Source organism: Phaseolus vulgaris, chromosome 7, assembly GCF_051622355.1.
Source record: "Phaseolus vulgaris cultivar YP4 chromosome 7, ASM5162235v1, whole genome shotgun sequence".
Taxonomy (NCBI): Eukaryota; Viridiplantae; Streptophyta; class Magnoliopsida; order Fabales; family Fabaceae; genus Phaseolus; species Phaseolus vulgaris.
The window spans coordinates 33,042,700-33,060,289 of record NC_143504.1 but is presented as its reverse complement, the minus strand read 5'-3'; the positions used below and the strand labels follow the sequence as shown (position 1 = coordinate 33,060,289).

The following is a 17,590-nucleotide window of genomic DNA, read 5'->3' as shown; positions in this document are numbered from 1 at the left end:
TTTCTTGTATGGTGGACTGTGGCGTATATCAGTAGGCCCATAGGACTTCTAGGAGTTCTTCGGTCCACTTACCTTTAGCTGGGCTGAGTCTCTTTCTCAATTCATTAAGAATAACTTTATTAGCGGTTTCGGCTTGGCCGTTGATTTGTGGGTGTTCAACTGAGCTGGTGATATGTTTGATATCGAGCTTTTCGTAGAACTCGGCTAGTCCTCGGTCAATGAATTGTCGGCTGTTGTCAGTGATGATTACCTGTGGCAAATCGAACTGCCAAATGATGTTTTCCCAAACGAAATTTTCAACATTCTTTGCGGTGATAGCCGTTAAGGGTTCGGCTTCTACCCATTTGGTAAAGTAATCTATCCCGACCAATAGAAACTTATATTTTCCTTTGCTAGGAGCAAACAACCCGATGATGTCCATGCCCCACTTCGTGAATGGTCAGGGGGAGAGAATGTAGTGGAGGTTTTCCGGTTTGTGGTGGGACAAGTTGTTGTATTCTTGGCATTTCATACACTTACATACATAGTCCGTGCAATCATCTAGCACGGTCGGCTAGTAGTATCACGCACGCACTATTTTGGCTGCCATCATCCGGGCTCCTGAATGGGTAGCTGATACAAACCGACAGATGACTAAGGACACAACAAGAACTTCTAAAAAGGTTCAGTCATCTCAGTATACAAAGTCGGGCCCCACCAAACCTCGAGAAAGAATCAACAGAAGAAGAAGCTATAAACCAGAGCACCTAAAGTTCTTCTTGCTAGTCTTCTAAATGTTTTGAAAAATGTTGTAAATAAGTTGGGCTCACTTTAGGGGTCCAAATAGCAAAGATAAACTAGAATAAGGTACCATTAGCATAATAGGGGATGTGAGTAGCATTTTAGCTTGTTCCTAGCCCTTTTGGAAGGCATTTTGACCTAGTTTCTAGAAGGACACGCCTAGGATGCGGGATTGACTTAGTCAAACCCTAAGGCTGCCCATTTTTTCCATTTTCACATCCTACCTCTTTAGCTTGTTCTCCAAGGCTCCTTCACCTATAAATATGAGGCCTACCTAGTGTATTTTGCAAGTTGAATGAAATAGAGAAAAGTTACTCTGCACAATTTGTGTGAAATGCTAGTGAGGCTAGTTCCTCTTAGTCTTTAGTCTTATCTTGTGAGAATTTGAGAGCTCTCAAGTGGTGGCTTCCAACACTTATCTTGGAGTCATTTCATCATTCAAGTGGCTTGTTCATCATCTGAAATCCATGCTCATAAGCTTCCTCAATCCTTCATCTTTTCCTTCCATTATCATTCTATTCTATTCATAAATATGTTCTTATTTTGCTTCCTTACGTCTATTCGGTTTTTACATTTTGTTCTTGCTTTCCTTATGTAACTCCGCACCATATATTGTCATCATCATCACCTTATAATTGTCTTTTTCCTTTTGCCTTTGTGAAATGAAGTTTCACATCTACTTAACCACTTGGTTAAGTTAATGTCCAGTGAGAATTTTCCTTAGGTTTTCACTATTAATTGTTTAACAATCTCAATCATAAATCTAAAGTGTCACCTAAATGAACAATGCTAAAATCAACTCACATCATGTGGTTATCAGAGCTTAGGTTCTTATGCTTAATTGCTTGAGTTGATTCGGTACTTTACATTCTTTACATTCAAGCAACTTTAATTTCTTGTCTTTAAATTCAAGTACCTTTAATTTCTTGTCATTAAATTCAAGTACCTTTAATTTCTTGCTTTTACATTCAAGCAACTTTAAAATTTAGCCCTTACTTTCTTGGTTTTATTTTTCAGCACCTCTTTTATTCATTAGCACTTCTATTTTGCTTTTGAATGTTTAAATTGTTGTCCAATTTTTTTTTCTTACCTCTTGTGATTGTGTCATATGTTCTTAGTGTTCTAGGTGTCATTACTTTGATTCTACTTATTTTGCTTTAAATTTTGAAGTCTAAAAATTGCTAAAAGTTTGTTTAAAGTAGAGGTAGATCTTTGTTCCAAACATAAGATTTCAAGTGATCAATTAATTTGAATCCAACACTTTTTTGTGAGAAATTGGTAGTAAATGAAATATGCATGAAAACAATTGTGGACATCTTATTTCCATAAACATCCAATTAGTATATATAAAAAAATAAAAATAAAAAGAGAGAACAAAAGTAGACGCCACCATTTTTGTTTTTGGTCAAATCACCATTTCTCAAAGTGGATTCATGTTATTTGGCAAATTGATTTTAACATTGTGGAATTGATCCTTTTTCTTTTACATTTTTCTAGAAATAGTAAAACTTCATTATTCAAGGCTAAGTAAGTATCTTAGATTCTTTTTGTGTTCCTTTTGTTTGCTTGTCTTCCTTTTCAAGTTTTGTCATCATCTCTTTCTCCAACTTGGTTTAGCTTTTCTTGTTTGTCTCTTTTTTTTCTTTTTCTTTTCCTTAAGTTTTTTGGTGGTTTCCTCTAAGATCAAGTGTTGAAGGCTTTGACCTTTTTCATTTGAGAGTTTTCAACCTCAAGAAAGACCTTGGTTAAAGGAAGAAAATTTTCTTTGAAGTGCTTTGAGTGTTCTCTTCTTGAATTTCACTAAAAGTGACGCAAACGTGAGGAGTGTTTAAATTGTTTTCACTAATTGTTTGTTCCTTTGTGCAAAAATTTTGGGTCATTTTTATTTAGGTGAACCTTCAAAACCGCAATCATATCACAAAGCCAACCTTTTGGGAGAACTTGTGGAGGTCAAGAAGCGACTTGTCCACAAAGACGAGAAAATAAGCCAACTAGCGAAAAGATTGCAAAGACTAGAAGAAGCTCAAGCAAGGCAAATTCAAGAAAGGAGATTGGAGCCGCCAAGAGCACCTAGACCATCCATGCACTATGGGAGTCAAGAACATGATGGGCTAGTGCACACTTTTGCAAAACGACACCATCTACACCACCATCAACCACAACATTCTTTTGATTTTGTAAAGTTACCTAGTTTTAGTGGGTCCAATGACCCTACTTTGTATTTAGAATGGGAAGCTAAAGTTGAACATCTCTTTAATGTATATAAGGTCACCGAGGACCAAAAGGTTAGGTTAGCTTCCGTAGTTTTTTTTTACTATGTCAACCAATGGTGGCAACAAACTGTAATGGACATTGGGCTAAACAAGGGGTCAATCATGGTCTCTTGGTATGATTTGAAAGCATGTATGTGTGTGCGGTTTGTTCCTCTTCCTTATAGGAAGGAACTCTTGTTGAAGCTCCAACGGCTTCATCAAGGACCTAAGACGGTAGACGAATATTTTAAAGATCTAGAAACAACTTTGACTAAGATAAATCTGCATGATAGTGAAGAGTCAACGATCACTAGGTTTGTGAGTGGTTTAAGGAGAGAAATTAAAGATGTTGTAGAATTATATGAGTACTCTTCTTTAAAGAAGTTGGTTCACCTAGCCATCAAGGTGGAATCACATATTTTGACGAAAACAACTTTCACAACTACTCATCATGATGGCTTCTACAAATCTTCAGTGAAGGATAAAAATAACATTTCTACAACAACTTCTCCTTCCAATTTTTCAAAAGAAACCAATTCTTCCTATAAAGTTTTTAAAGACAAACCTTCTACCTTTACCCCTAAGTCACCCACCAAACCTTCAAGCACAAAATGTTTTAAATGTTTAGGGTTTGAGCACATAGCTGCCAATGGTCGAAATAAAAGAACCCCAAAGCTAAAAGATGAACATCAGGCCCAAATTAAAACAAAAACCAAAAGTGAAAATGAAAGAGAAAACGAAGGACAAGATAACACGGGTATAATCACTTCACCTCAAAGGTGTTTTTCTTCCTTGTCTTTTTCATTACCTAAACATTCTAAATACTTGACATATTTGATTAAGAAGTTTAAGGATGATATTCTAAAACCTCCTAAAGGTTATCACCTTCTAAGAGGATTCTTCCAAACTCATTTCATCCCCAAATATTCTTTCCAAACATAGCCTGTAGCTAGAATTCAACCATATAATCTCTCTATGCTTAATGAACATACGTGTGCTTCACACCTACCATATACAAATCATGTGAACAAACTCACTATGTTATTTGCAGGAGTTCTAAATTCGAGGACGAATTCTTTTGAACATGGGGAGCATGATACAAACCGACAGATGACTAAGGACACAACAAGAACTTCCCAAAAGGTTCAGTCATCTCAATATACAAAGTCAGGCCCCACCAAACCTCGAGAAAGCATCAACAGAAGAAGAAGCTATAAACCATAGCACCTAAAGTTCTTCCTGATAGTCTTCTTAAATGTTTAGAAATATGTTGTAAATAAGTTGGACTCACTTTAGGGGTCCAAATAGCAAAGATAGGCTGGAATAAGGTACCATTAGCATAACAGGCGATGTGGGTAGCATTTTAGCTTGTTCTTAGCCATTTTGGAAGGCATTTTGACCTAGTTTCTAAAAGGACAAGCCTAGGATGCGGGATTGACTTAGTCAAACCCTCCCATTTTTCCCTTTTCCCATCCTACCCGTTTAGCTTGTTCTCCAAGGCTCCTTCACCTATAAATATGAGGCCTACCTAGTGTATTTTCCAAGTTGAATGAAATAGAGTAAAGTTACTCTGCACATTTTGTGTGAGATGCTAGTGAGGCTAGTTCCTCTTAGTCTTTAGTCTTATCTATGAGAATTTGAGAGCTCTCAAGTGGCGGCTTCCAACACTAATCTTGGAGTCATTTCATCATCCAAATGGCGTGTTCATCATCTGAAATCCATGCTCATAAGCTTCCTTAATCCTTCATCTTTTCTTTCCATTATCATTCCATTATATTCATAAATATGTTCTTATTTTGCTTCCTTATGTCTATTCTGTTTTTACATTTTTTTCTTGCTTTCCTTATGTAATTCCGCACCATATCTTGTCATCATCATCACCTTATAATTGTTTTTTTCCTTTTGTCTTTATGAAAGGAATCTTCACATCTACTTAACCACTCTGTTAAGTTAATGTCCAGTGGGGATTTTCCTTAGGTTTTCACTATTAATTGTTTAACTGGTTTTGGGAAGATGTTTTCCACATATTTCAGATACGATTATAACACATTAAATGCTATTGTATCTGTAATTACTCTTATTTAATGCGTAACTTGAAGTGTTTGTTTGACTCGGTTGGTCGGTTCCTGTGTCCAAGACAGACTCGTCTGATGCTGACCGATACAGTAATATAATTAAAAATGGACTTTTGGATAAAAAATAAGATTTTAATGTTTATGAATATATGGTTAAATTAAATTTTAATTTCAAACAATTTTATTGAGCCAAAATCCTATAATTTGAACTGAAAAAAATACTTTTAAATTGACCATAATTATAAATTTTATATCATAAAATCATTTGATGTTTATGGTGGGTTTATTTTAAAATAAATTGACCACATATCTCAATGTGAATAGACTATTTTAAAATTTTGTATAAGTAAAGATAATTTTAGATTTCACCCATTAAAAATTTTGTGAGCTTTCACTCACCCACCATGAAGATGTGAACTTGAAATTGTAATATTTTTAAAAAATAAAATTATAATAAATTAGCAACAATATATGGATACTTATGTATCCTTTTATTTATTTATTATTATATATATTATTATTATTATTATTATTATTAACATCTTAAGGGCCTCAACAATAGTAGGTCTTAACGCCACTATCAAATGAGCACATAGCATTCCAACATGAACAAACCTTTCCATAATTTTTACTGACCCTCTCTTACTGATTCCTCTAAAATTTCCTCTATCTTTCCAGATTCTGCAAGTGCCCATACCCAATCTGTAAATGAATCCGTGGATGAATTCAAAGTATCGAGCACTTTTCTTCCTCTCATGATTTCTAGAATCACAATACCGAAACTGTACACATCACTTTTCTCACTTAGTTGCCCATATAGCGCATATTCTGGTGCTGCATAACTATATGTGCCAGCAACTCCTGTAGTTAGATGAGATTGGCCATCATTACCCTGCTTGGCCAACCCAAATGTATGTCGATAGCTTTTATGTCACGATGAAAAATTGGGGGTTTGATTACATAATGCAAATAAGCAAGCCCCTTAGCCACATCAAGGATTATGTTCTTCCTTTGTGGCCATGTTAGCTTATTAGCACCATCACAACACAATCGGTCACTCAGTCTGCCATTAGGCATAAACTCATAAATCAAAAACCTCCTCTTACCTTTCAAATTATCACTTGTAACACAACAACCCCGAAGAGCAAGAAGATTCCTGTGCTTTATTTTGCTTATGATCTCCACTTCATAGCAGAACTCTTCATCCCTTTAGTTCCCAAATCTAAAATTTCCTTATCGCCAACCACAGTGCCATCTGAAAGAGTCCCTTTGTACACAACCCATCACCTTTCCCAATCACATTACTCTCTGAAAATTTACTCGTGGCACGTTCAAGCTCTGATATCTGCAACCATTTAGCACCTCTGCGAGGCAAAACACCTCCCCTAATTTGTCTAAAATGAAATAACAATATTGTTCATCATACGGTAGTGTCAAAGGAAGCAGTTTGGTTTAGATGCTAAGACCAAGTATGAAGAAGGGACTGGGAATGCTGTCAAATGAATTCTGCAGCAGATGGCGATGTATGGCATACTTGATGCCTAAAGTTTCTGTTTCATGGAAGAAGAAGAGTGCCAAGGCATTGCATATCATCAAGCTAGCATGTGGCTTTCAGTTTAATTCAGCGCATCTCTAATATTTGTTTTTTAAGTCATTTTGCTGCAGCCACAGTCACTATTACTCTACATGGTTGTGGTACTTTTAGGGATATTAGGCAATGGTCTCTTTAGGCAATTTGTGTAGATTTTTATGGGTTGGTTTAATGAGTTTTGTTTTCCTTTTAACAAACCAATATCCTTAGTTGGTTTGGTTTTTTTGATTATGTATAGGTGTTGAGATATCTATTAAGTATCTCTTTTATTCTATTTTATATTTTGTTGATAAAAAAAAATATTGTTCATCATATAATAATGAATAAAAAAAACTAAATTCATATATTACAATTTTATCTTCTACTTTATAATTAAAAAACAATACTTACTAGTTGATTTCGTGGTTTTGGAAGAAAACTACGACTTCTCATGTTTTGAATTTAAAAATAGTGTTATCTCTTATGTTATATTTTGATATATAAAATTAAAACTGCTAACAAAGTGACAAATATCTCCTCTCAGATATTTTTAAAATAATAAAATAAAATATAAATATAAGAATAAATTTGGAATAAAATAAAATGGCAGTTAAAGAGGAGAAATCCATTTATATATAGGTTGAATTACTTGAAAATGTTAATAAGAATTTTGTAAAAATAAATAAATATTTTTTAATATAAAATTATTTTATTAATTAATAAATTAATTTTTATATATTTTAATTTCAGAAACCTAATACTTTAGGATATTAGTTGAATAAATGTAATATATAGTTTTTTAGGACTTACTTAATGATTATTTGAAAAGATATTCATTAATCTAATTAAAGAAAAAATATTTTTTAAGTAATTAATGGTAATTTAATTTATTAAAGTGTGACAATTATACATGTGCTTTAGTTCATTTAAAAATAAAGGAAAATGTAGTATTTTTTTCCTAACAATTAGAATTGATAAGTGTACTGGACTAGACATCGAACATCGTCATCAAGCATCGGACATTGGTACTTATGAAACAGGTTGGCTCGGTGGTCTGGTCGAGATAATGGACCACGTAAGTGGGCCCCCAGAGATGCGTGTGTTGAAACCCGTGTATAAATGAAAAGCCTAGTCAGCAAGAAAGTGCATGTGGTGTGTATAGTACATTCGGGTCTAACACAAATAAATATCCCCTGAAGACGACAAGGCCCAAGAGCGTTAGGGTTTTCAGGGGAAAGTTGCATGCAAGATAGATAAGGACTAGGGCGCCTACAGTAACAGATGGACCCTGTAATGCTGGTACATGAGTTGGTACCTTGGCAGTCATGCTGTTAAGATTGTGCACTTCAAAGAGGAAGATTTTGTGCTCTAAGATTGTGTAACAACGTAATAGAATGTCCTCCCAGAAAACCTAATTTCACTAGAGATAAGGCTCTGGTGAGAGAGGGGTTGTTACAATAAGGTAACCTAAAAGCAGTATGTAAAAGGGAGTTGAGATCCCTGGTAAAGGTACGCCGTTTCTAAGACTGAAACTGTTTTACATACTTATTGTTCTTTAGTCCTTACTGACTTGAACGTCGGAGTGCAAACGGACGTAAGGCCTGAATCGGTCATCAGAGTCAACCGACAATAAGTCAACCGACGATAACAATAAACATATGTTATGTGTGAGGTTTGATTAGTAGAAAAGAAAAATTGAATTTGCTTTTAACTTTTTAGAATAAAATATCAAATAACATGAAAATTAAAATATGTAATATGTTTACCTTTATATATACATTTAATTTATATGAATCATATATAAATGTTAAAAGGTTGTATATAAGAATGAAAAAAAATATTTCGAGAACAAGAAGAAATATATAAATAAAGAGAAGTTAGAAGAAGATTTCTTAAAAGATAATTTCATAAAGTTATTCAAATTTAAAAGTTTGGAGATTTATTAAGAGATATTTTCATAATTTTATTTAAATGAAAAAATTTGTTTCTAAGAATGAAATAGCATTAACCTATACATGTAATTTGACGTTACAAAAATACAATTAGGTAAAAAAAAAAATAAGAAAAAGAAACGGAGAGAAATTATGAATTTATAGAAAAATTAACATCACTTAAAAATGTTAAAAGGGTTAAAATGAAAGCGGTTTGTTTGTTCATGCACCACCTCGTTCTGATAAAAGGATTTTATCTATTTTTAAAATAACTTCATCTTCTCTAATACACCTTTTTAAAATTTATAAATGTATTTTGAAAAATATTTTCTGAAATTTTGAGAAAGAATTTTTTGGAAAGATTTTATGGAATAAGATTTTCGGAATGTGTAATACATTTTGAGATGTGTTTTTGAGAATAATATTTTTGAAATATATTTTGAAAAGAACATAAGACCCAGATATTTTATTCATTTTACTTATTTGATGAAATGTAACGAAAATTTTGACAACAGGACAAACAGCCTGAATTAAATCACAACTTGATCCATAAACTAAGATGAAAGCAAAATGCAACATTCTATTTATCTAAGACAGTTTAAAAATACTCTAAACTTCAACTCTCATCCAATATCATCAAAAGTTCATTACAAGGAGAGTGAAAGGTTATTTATAACCATATGTATAGCATCAAGTATACCTAACAACAAATTCAAAAATATCTAAATTGAATTGAAAATTCAACCTTATAGTTTTATATAGTTGACCAAAATTTACAATGTAAACAAGAGAAAAAAAATAAAATATAAAATTCAAATTAAAGAAAATAAAGAAATTGTCCTATTAATAAAAAATAAAGAACATCTTTCTCATCTTTGGTCATGTTTTCCTTATTCCCTTGTCATGTTTTCCTTGTTCCCTTCACATGTGTTTTGCCTTTCTTTTTATTTTGTTTGACCATATGTTTGACAAAAAATGAATAGCTCCCAGATTGGTTTTATGTTTTTCCTTCTTCTTATTATTATCCGTACATCTAACTTATTTGAGTTAAGGCTCAATTACAAAAAGTACTATTTGCCCCTATTTACATCGAAGTAAATTTTTTATTTTTAAAATTTACTATCAAAATACTATTCTGTTTTACAAATTTTATTTATTTAAGATAATCTTTATCCATAAACTCAAAAATTAAAAAATAATATTATTTTATGTTATCAAAATGTTGAAGAATATTTACATGTCCAGCTTCATTAATGCATTGATTTATTAATATATTATCAACTTTGTTTCAAACTTAAAAGGTACACACTTTTAATCTTTTTGTGAAATAAATTAAAGTTTACTTATTAAATTAAAAAAATTAATGTAATCAAATAAATAATTAGTTTAAGTGAAATCTTTTATGTTATTTACTAAGACTTAAAATATAAATAATATAAAAATAACAAACCCAAAAATATTTTATAAGAGTTATTTCAATTTTAAAATTGTTAAATGATAGTAACACAAAATAAAAAATATCGTTATAAAAGTAACCTAGGTTATTCATATTTAACACACAATAATTCGTGCTCTCTTAGATTATTTCATCCCTGGAATTTTTCACCCACCTACTTCTATCACCATTACCTAATATAGTTGTAACTTCTTGCCCAGGATTCAGCTGCAATCCTGCTTGGTACATGCGACAAAAAAGGCTAATTCTTCTTTTGTACAATAGTTCACATCTTAAACATAAACTTAAATGATTTACAGTTAGCAAATTGCACTCAACAACCCTCCTAAGCTTCTATCAACCACTTAATCAAGTTCAAAAATCAAGCTTGCTACTTATCAGTCTTAGAAAATGAGTATAATACACTAATTTCACTAGTTTGTGCAGTACACTAGCCATAAATCACAAGTGCAGACAGAGCTAGCATTAATTACAAGAACTGACTCCATTAATTTCTTTTTGTATATATTTTAATTAAAACGCTAATGCAAATTAACAAAGACAAGTTTGCAACCTGAACTCCACTCCATATGAAAAAATTTCATCGATTGCAGAACAATCTGTTATAAAGCTCTTGTTCTAGGAATAAAGCTATACAAATTGCTAGCTTTATCAAAATGATATAATGCAACAGGAAGAAAAATCCTCCAGAAGATTAGTCATTCAATAAAGAAAGGAAGAGATGTTTAGTTGATTAAAAAAGACAAACAACAAGAAGGAACAATATACAAAGCTATGATATTCAGAAACTAATCTCCACATCATTAAGTTGGTTAATAGGTTTCACGATTTGTACCAAAAGAGTAAGCCCCAGGACAAAAGGAGTTAGCTCTCAGCAAGAAAACAACAATGTAATAAAACAACCTAAAAGAAAAAATGTAGCTAAATATCTGGAGTTGAGATTGGTCCCAGATAATCTCCTTCCAAACTGACCAATGCCTGAAATTCCCTGTCTGCTTCCATCCACTTAGTACCTATCACTGAAAAGCGAACTGTGACATCTTTTCCAATTTTTGATAATTTGTCATTCATGAAGCATGCATTTTCACCAGGAACATAACGGTAATCAGGCATTTTCAAATGTGAGAGATAGACATTCTCAATTGGACCACATCTCATGAAAACTCCATGCTTTAAAACCTTGTGGACAACACCCTCCAATATCTCTCCCTTGAAAATCTTGAAGGTAATGGCATTAAAAACAACAGGGAAGAGCACATCCCCAGTATGTTGTCTGACCTTTCCTTCCCCTATTTTCTCCAGTGTCGTCACAGCGAGAAAGTATCCCAGATCTTTGGTTGCTTTCTTCATAGCAAAGTCACCCAGCAGGCGGATGATGATTTCCCTCTGAAGCATCAGACCTTGTGGTTTCAGATTTTCTGCCGCAATGATGACATTCCAAGGCAGCTGAACTTTGAGAAACATTGTTTATTTCTTCTTAGTTCTTCTGCAATAAAACGATATAAGTACTAATACCTAATTCAAATTTCAAAGGCACAAGTATTCTTCAACTTAAAATATTTTCAGTACATGCTAATAATTTTGATCTATTAGTGCCAGAATGTCCCAAAGTCACTTTGTACTAGGAAATCAGAATTGTGTTGTGACACTGACAACCGTTCATAAATAGACAAACACATAAGTGTTTTCCAGTTTACAACTTCTCTAATACAGACACATATTTCTTACTACATAATATTCTAGTTCTCAAGCAAAGCAAGGTGCATAACCAGATTTGATCTGCTTTAAATATATATTCTCAAAGCTATTAACTTGTAACCACAACTACAGCTTCAATAATGAGGTATATGACTCGAGAAGCACCTAAAGATGGAAAAATGGGATCCAAACAATGACCATATGCAGTTTCTGGAAGCCCTTTTAGAGCACAGATCACATCCTTGATGTAGTTCAGTAAAGTTAAGGGACTAATCTGAAGGATTTTTCAATAATAACAGAAATACTGAGCACGATTCTAATACTTCTTCTATAACTACTCAAGTTATTTTTAAGGACCATTTTATCAGAGAGAATAATACTTTGAAGATCAAACTGACGGTTCACTAAAAAAATACACTATCAACAAAACACACATTCGAACAAGAAGGCAGTTGAATTTTCACGAGTCTCTGTTTGATTGCTAATAGAAACAACATAAGCAAAGTTGAGAGTTGAGACGACAACAGAGTTGACTGTTTCTTTTCTTCTTCTTTTTAACAGCAATGATTTACAAGAAGATGACTTCCTAAAAGCTCTCCTGATCAAAGGGTTTACCCTTAATGTTTTTGCACCCACATATTCAAATTAAAAGACCCAACAAATACCAAAACTCTTCCTAAATTCCTAACTACTCACAACAAATTTAAAACAAACCTAATTTCCCATACCTTAGGTATTTCCTATATTTTAAGGATTACAAAAGTTGAAGAGGAGGAAGCAAAACACCAAGAAGGTACTTAATCACCTAAAAGATTTAAATCCTAGCCATAAAACACCCCACAATTAAACTCACACTCAACAACTCCCTACACCGAACAAATCTCAAGCCATGCATGACTCCATAGAAGAAGAGAGAGAAATTTAAGAAAGAAGGGAGAAGAAAGAGCTTACCCAAGGCAAAAACTCTCTTTTGATACTCTACAATATCTCTTAGTTAGCTTGTAAGAGAGAAAGGTGTTTTAAGTTTGGGAGTCGGAGAGGAGGAAGGAGAATCGGAGAAGAATGAATGAAATAACTGTTTTTGTTAAAGAAAACATGAAATTTTAAATCTCTATTTGCATCCCCACACTTAGTAAAATCACCTCTGTTTTGCCCCATTTCTACCACAACCAGTCAAAGGTAAACCTTTATTCTTGACACACCACCTAGAAATTACTATTTTCACCTCTCAAATTAAATGTAACCCTCACCATGCACACAAATCTAAAACTTAAATACAATATATACATATATATTTATATATACACATAAAGACAATGCTTAGTTATACAATTTTATATATTAAGACATTTTTATTTAATGTTAATTTTCATTATTTAAGTTAAATAGTATTTTTTTTATAATTATCAAGTATTTATTACTATTTTTTTATCTTCAAAATTTATTTTAATTTTAATTTAATAACTTTTTTGTAGTTTGTTCTTATGAAATTTATAATTTGATAGCGATGTTTCACGTTCTGAGCATAAACTAACATGATTATAATTAAATCAAAATATTATTTATTATTTGTTGACATGATTTAAAAAGGATAAAAAAATTAAAACTTAATATATTAAACATAAAAGACAGATAAATATTTCAAAAAAATAAATTTAAAATATTAGCATTTAAGTATTCAAAATTTTAAAAATATATTTCAGAAGAATGAAAAGCTTAAAAGACGGTCTTACATTTTCTTAATATAAGATAAAATGAAAAAAAATAAATGAAGAAGATAAAAATAAAGTGAAAAGAAAGTCAAATATATATTTTTGAATTGGTGAAAATAGAAAATTAAATAAGTTGATTTATTTTATTGTTTATTTGTATTCTGATTTAAAGTGATGTGACTTTATATCAAATAGAGTTCTAATGTCTCTTTGGTTGAATTTGTGCTTCTTCTTATAGGGTAAATTTTTGCATCATGATCTTAAGAGAAAAGAATGTTTGGAGTATTGGAAAGTTATGTTCTCTTTGTTTAGATACTTCCAAAATATATCACTAAATTAGATCTTATCACAATTATGTTTGTAACCACTCAAAGATAATTTCATGGTATTAGTTTGGTTACTAGGTGACCAAGTTATTGTCCATGTATTGATCAATTTAATATTTCTGCTAGGCGTTCATCTTGTGGGTGATTAGTTCGTTCAAAGTATACATACGAATTGAGCTCGAATATCTGTATAGGTGATCACCTAAGTTAAGACAATACACAGCCCCCAGCAAAAATGTGTTCTTAACACTAGACTTAAATGTTTCTAGAGTGAGTTGTTTCAATTTATAGGATTATTCAAACGCCATGCCTCTATATATACCCTTCCATGTGGGCTACAAGTGATTCACTCTAACTCTACACATTTATAACCCTCAGTTTTCTCCTTTACAATGTGTAGTTATTCAAAATTTAAAAACTTCTCACTTAAACTTCTTACTTTGCCACAGACCCTTAAAAAGTTTTACATTTCCTCAATCAAATTTTCTCCATGCTCCATCACTTTAGGTACATTTAATCTCTTCTTTTGGGTAATCTTTTAGTTCGTTCCTCTGTGCATGTTCTACTGGTTTGAAGGTGTTGGTGTTTACTAATGAATATTTTACGACAAGTGTACCGTGTCAGAAGTAATAATTTGTCCCTAAGGACGGATGTCGAATCCACAAGGAACAGTTGAATTATCAAGTAAAATAATAATAATGTTTGTTGGGAGTTTGTTATAATGATTGCAAGAATTGTAAAGAAAGCAAGTTAAAGAGTTTGTTGGTTCAATTGGGAAAATTAGGATTGAGATTCATCCTTCTTTCTTTTTTGTATTTTAAAAATCATAGTAATATTCTATCTTTTGATTGATGTTGATGTCCATATAAAAGTCATTTATATTGATTCCTCGCATATAAAATTATTAAGAGAGTCTCCTAAATATCGATTCGCATATTTTATAAAAACTCCTTAACATTACGATTAGATGTTGATAGCAATTAACATTTCAAATCTATTCCTAGCATTCAAATATGTTAAACATTGTCATTTGGGTCAAAAACTTAAAGATACTTTTCAGTCAAGTCTAAGGATCTTGATCATGGTAAACAAGCATTACAAATAAAATGACAATACCAATTATCAATCGAGACCAAAATATTATATTTAAATACAAGAACTCAATACATAAGAGTTTTTTTAACATATTACTCCCAATCCCAAAGGGTAGAATTAGTCACTCATGTTGGCCATTACAAGCATGGAAAGTAAGAAAAGAAGATTCAGGATGTTTCTCCTTGACGACTGCCTCCTTTAGGGTTTTCTAACACCTTATATTCTCCCAATTGATTTCCATGGTTGTGCCTTACACCTCACATTTAACCTAGTTGGGCTTGGGCTAAGTGACTTCTCGCTTGGGCGTGATTGGGCTTGCCTTGGTGAGGTGGACGAAAACAAGCCCAACGTCTCTGGAGTGATCTTGCATGGGCGAAATCCTTTGGGAGTTTCTAGCTTGGGCGAGCTTGGACGAGTGCTGGAACGTTCTACCTTTCCTTTTTATCTTTGTCTATTCTTCTTTTTCCCTTTCATTCTCATTCTTCCCTATAATCTTGAAATTAAAATAATTTTGGGAATAAATCATTATTATTCAAATTATAATTACAAAACATGTAAAACAATTTAAATTCATAAATTATGGGTTTTATTATAGTTATTTTAAATAATTATTATCCATAAGTACCTGTATTTTAATATGAAATATTACTAAAATATAACACTTATCATTTACTTACTTGGAAAATTACTATCTAGGATCGATGTTAAGTTTTTTTTTATGGTTGGGATATTGAACTTTCTGAAGTGGTTTTTCCCCTTTCTTTGGTGTTTTTCTGTGTTTGTGTTTTTAATGCTTATATAGCTTGTGATGCATCATATCCTTAAGCTAAAATGAAGCTATTGAGGGAAACCTCTAATTATACCTTTGTTAAAAAACTTAGGGTCATTTAGAATCTCCAAGTCTTTACTAAAAATAAGGATAAAGATGTTAAAATATAGGCTTGAAAAAATGGGCGGGCATATATGTAAGAACGCGAGCAATGACACTGAGTGCCCTTTTTGCTTTTTCTGTGACATTGTCTTCATAAAACTAGATTTGAGGTTAACTCTGGATTTGTTTGAAAAGAAATTTTTTATTGTGAAGTGTTAGAATGTATGGCCAAAACAAGAGGGGGTGAATTGTTTTTACAAGATTTTCGCAAAGATTGGAAGTAGAGTAAAAAGATCTGTTAAATCAATCAATTGATTTTTTGTTCAACTAGATGAATTATTAGATTAACAGTTCTTTATGAAAAATCAACCAGTTGTTTTATCGAAACAACTGACGGTTTAATGTATCAAAATAAAGAATAGAATATAAAGCAGTATATTAGAGTAGAGAAAGAGAGATTCACACAAAAAAAATTATACTGGTTCACTTTTAGCCAAGAGTTACATCCATTGCTCAACTAACCACTGAGAATTCACTATGTGATGGAGGACTATCTGGAAGGACACATATTGGGCCTTTATCTAGGGACATGGTTAGAAGAATGGAAGAAGAAGAAGGAGTTCAAAAAACTCTATCTTTATGGAGAATTAATTTTTAACTTTTCTTCCAAATTTCTTAGTCTTATAAAATTGTAAAGAATATTGTAGGATTTTATTTGGGCCTTGTTTGGGCTTATTTTTGGACCATGTATTGGGCCTATTAGAATAGGAAGTAGAAAGTCTAATTAGGGTTACAATTGGGTTTCTTTTAGCCTATTTGGAACCCTAGACCGTTTAGAGTTTTTAGAGAGGTTTCTATGGAAGCATGAAAGGCACTTACATAGGAAGGAAAGTGTGAAGGGCCAGCTGGACAACCAAGATGGGAAGCATGACTGCCACATGGCTGTAACTCAATGGAGAGAAATCCTCTCCACTCACAAACCATCACTTGTCACTCCATGAATGGAGAGGATTTTCTCCAATTATAGAGTGTCATTTGTCAAGCTATGAATGAAAAGTATTTTTCAGATTTTTGGCACCATTTAGGCTATAAATAGAGGTGCTCAACTCATGTATTTTCCAGCTTTGATTGACTAATGAATCGCTGCACAAATTTAGATTCAATTGTCTCTTAACTCCCTCCTAGTTAGCACTTTTGTGAGTGTTTTAGCAAAGATTCTCTTAGAAGTTTTCCTCACATCTTCTAAGCATATTTTCCCTATTGAACTTCACCTTCATCCATGGTTCAACTTCAGCCATAGAAGTCACAAATCTGCCCCACCTTCCGCAACAAAAAACTAAACCAAAAGAAACAATGCAAATAAAGCTACAATTGCATCACTATGCAATCAAAATTAGATTACAAAACACACCAAGAATGTTGATCTTGAACCCCTCAAGAACACACAACACTCTTGAACAACACCACGGTTTCCAGAACCACTTTTTGAAACTATCTTACACACAATTACAGTATTCAAAGAAGGAAATAGAATACACATGGGTTTTACAAAGCACTAACACAATTGAATAGAAAACCCTGATCATACGTCACACATAAGGAATGAACAAAAAGCTCTTGATTTTCTCTTTTGATAAAACTCTCTTCTTAGTTTTTCAAAAGATCACAAAACAGTCTTTATATAGATTTTAAGAAGTGGTTAAAATTGTTAAATCATTAATTGAAAGTAGTTAGTAACATTTAAAATCAGTTTGGAATTCATAACAAAATTCTGTTTGAAAAACAGTTGATTGATTTTAAAATAAAATGATTGAATTCTTTTTC

The 17,590-nt window shown here is 32.3% G+C and overlaps 1 protein-coding gene and 1 pseudogene across 1 annotated transcript; both read right to left on the bottom strand.

Moving 5' to 3' along the window:
- Nucleotides 1-536: 536 nt before the first annotated feature.
- On the bottom strand, nt 537-10,292 carry LOC137817290 (putative receptor-like protein kinase At1g11050 pseudogene; annotated as a pseudogene).
- Nucleotides 10,293-10,844: 552 nt separating this feature from the next.
- LOC137817285 (DNA-directed RNA polymerase V subunit 7) lies at nt 10,845-12,846 on the bottom strand. The gene is made up of 2 exons (XM_068620535.2): nt 12,714-12,846; nt 10,845-11,550 (listed from the first exon to the last, which is right to left on the bottom strand). Exon 2 carries the CDS (start codon nt 11,526-11,528, stop codon nt 10,986-10,988), a length of 543 nt encoding a protein of 180 aa, XP_068476636.1. The 5' UTR covers nt 11,529-11,550; nt 12,714-12,846; the 3' UTR covers nt 10,845-10,985.
- Nucleotides 12,847-17,590: the final 4,744 nt, after the last annotated feature.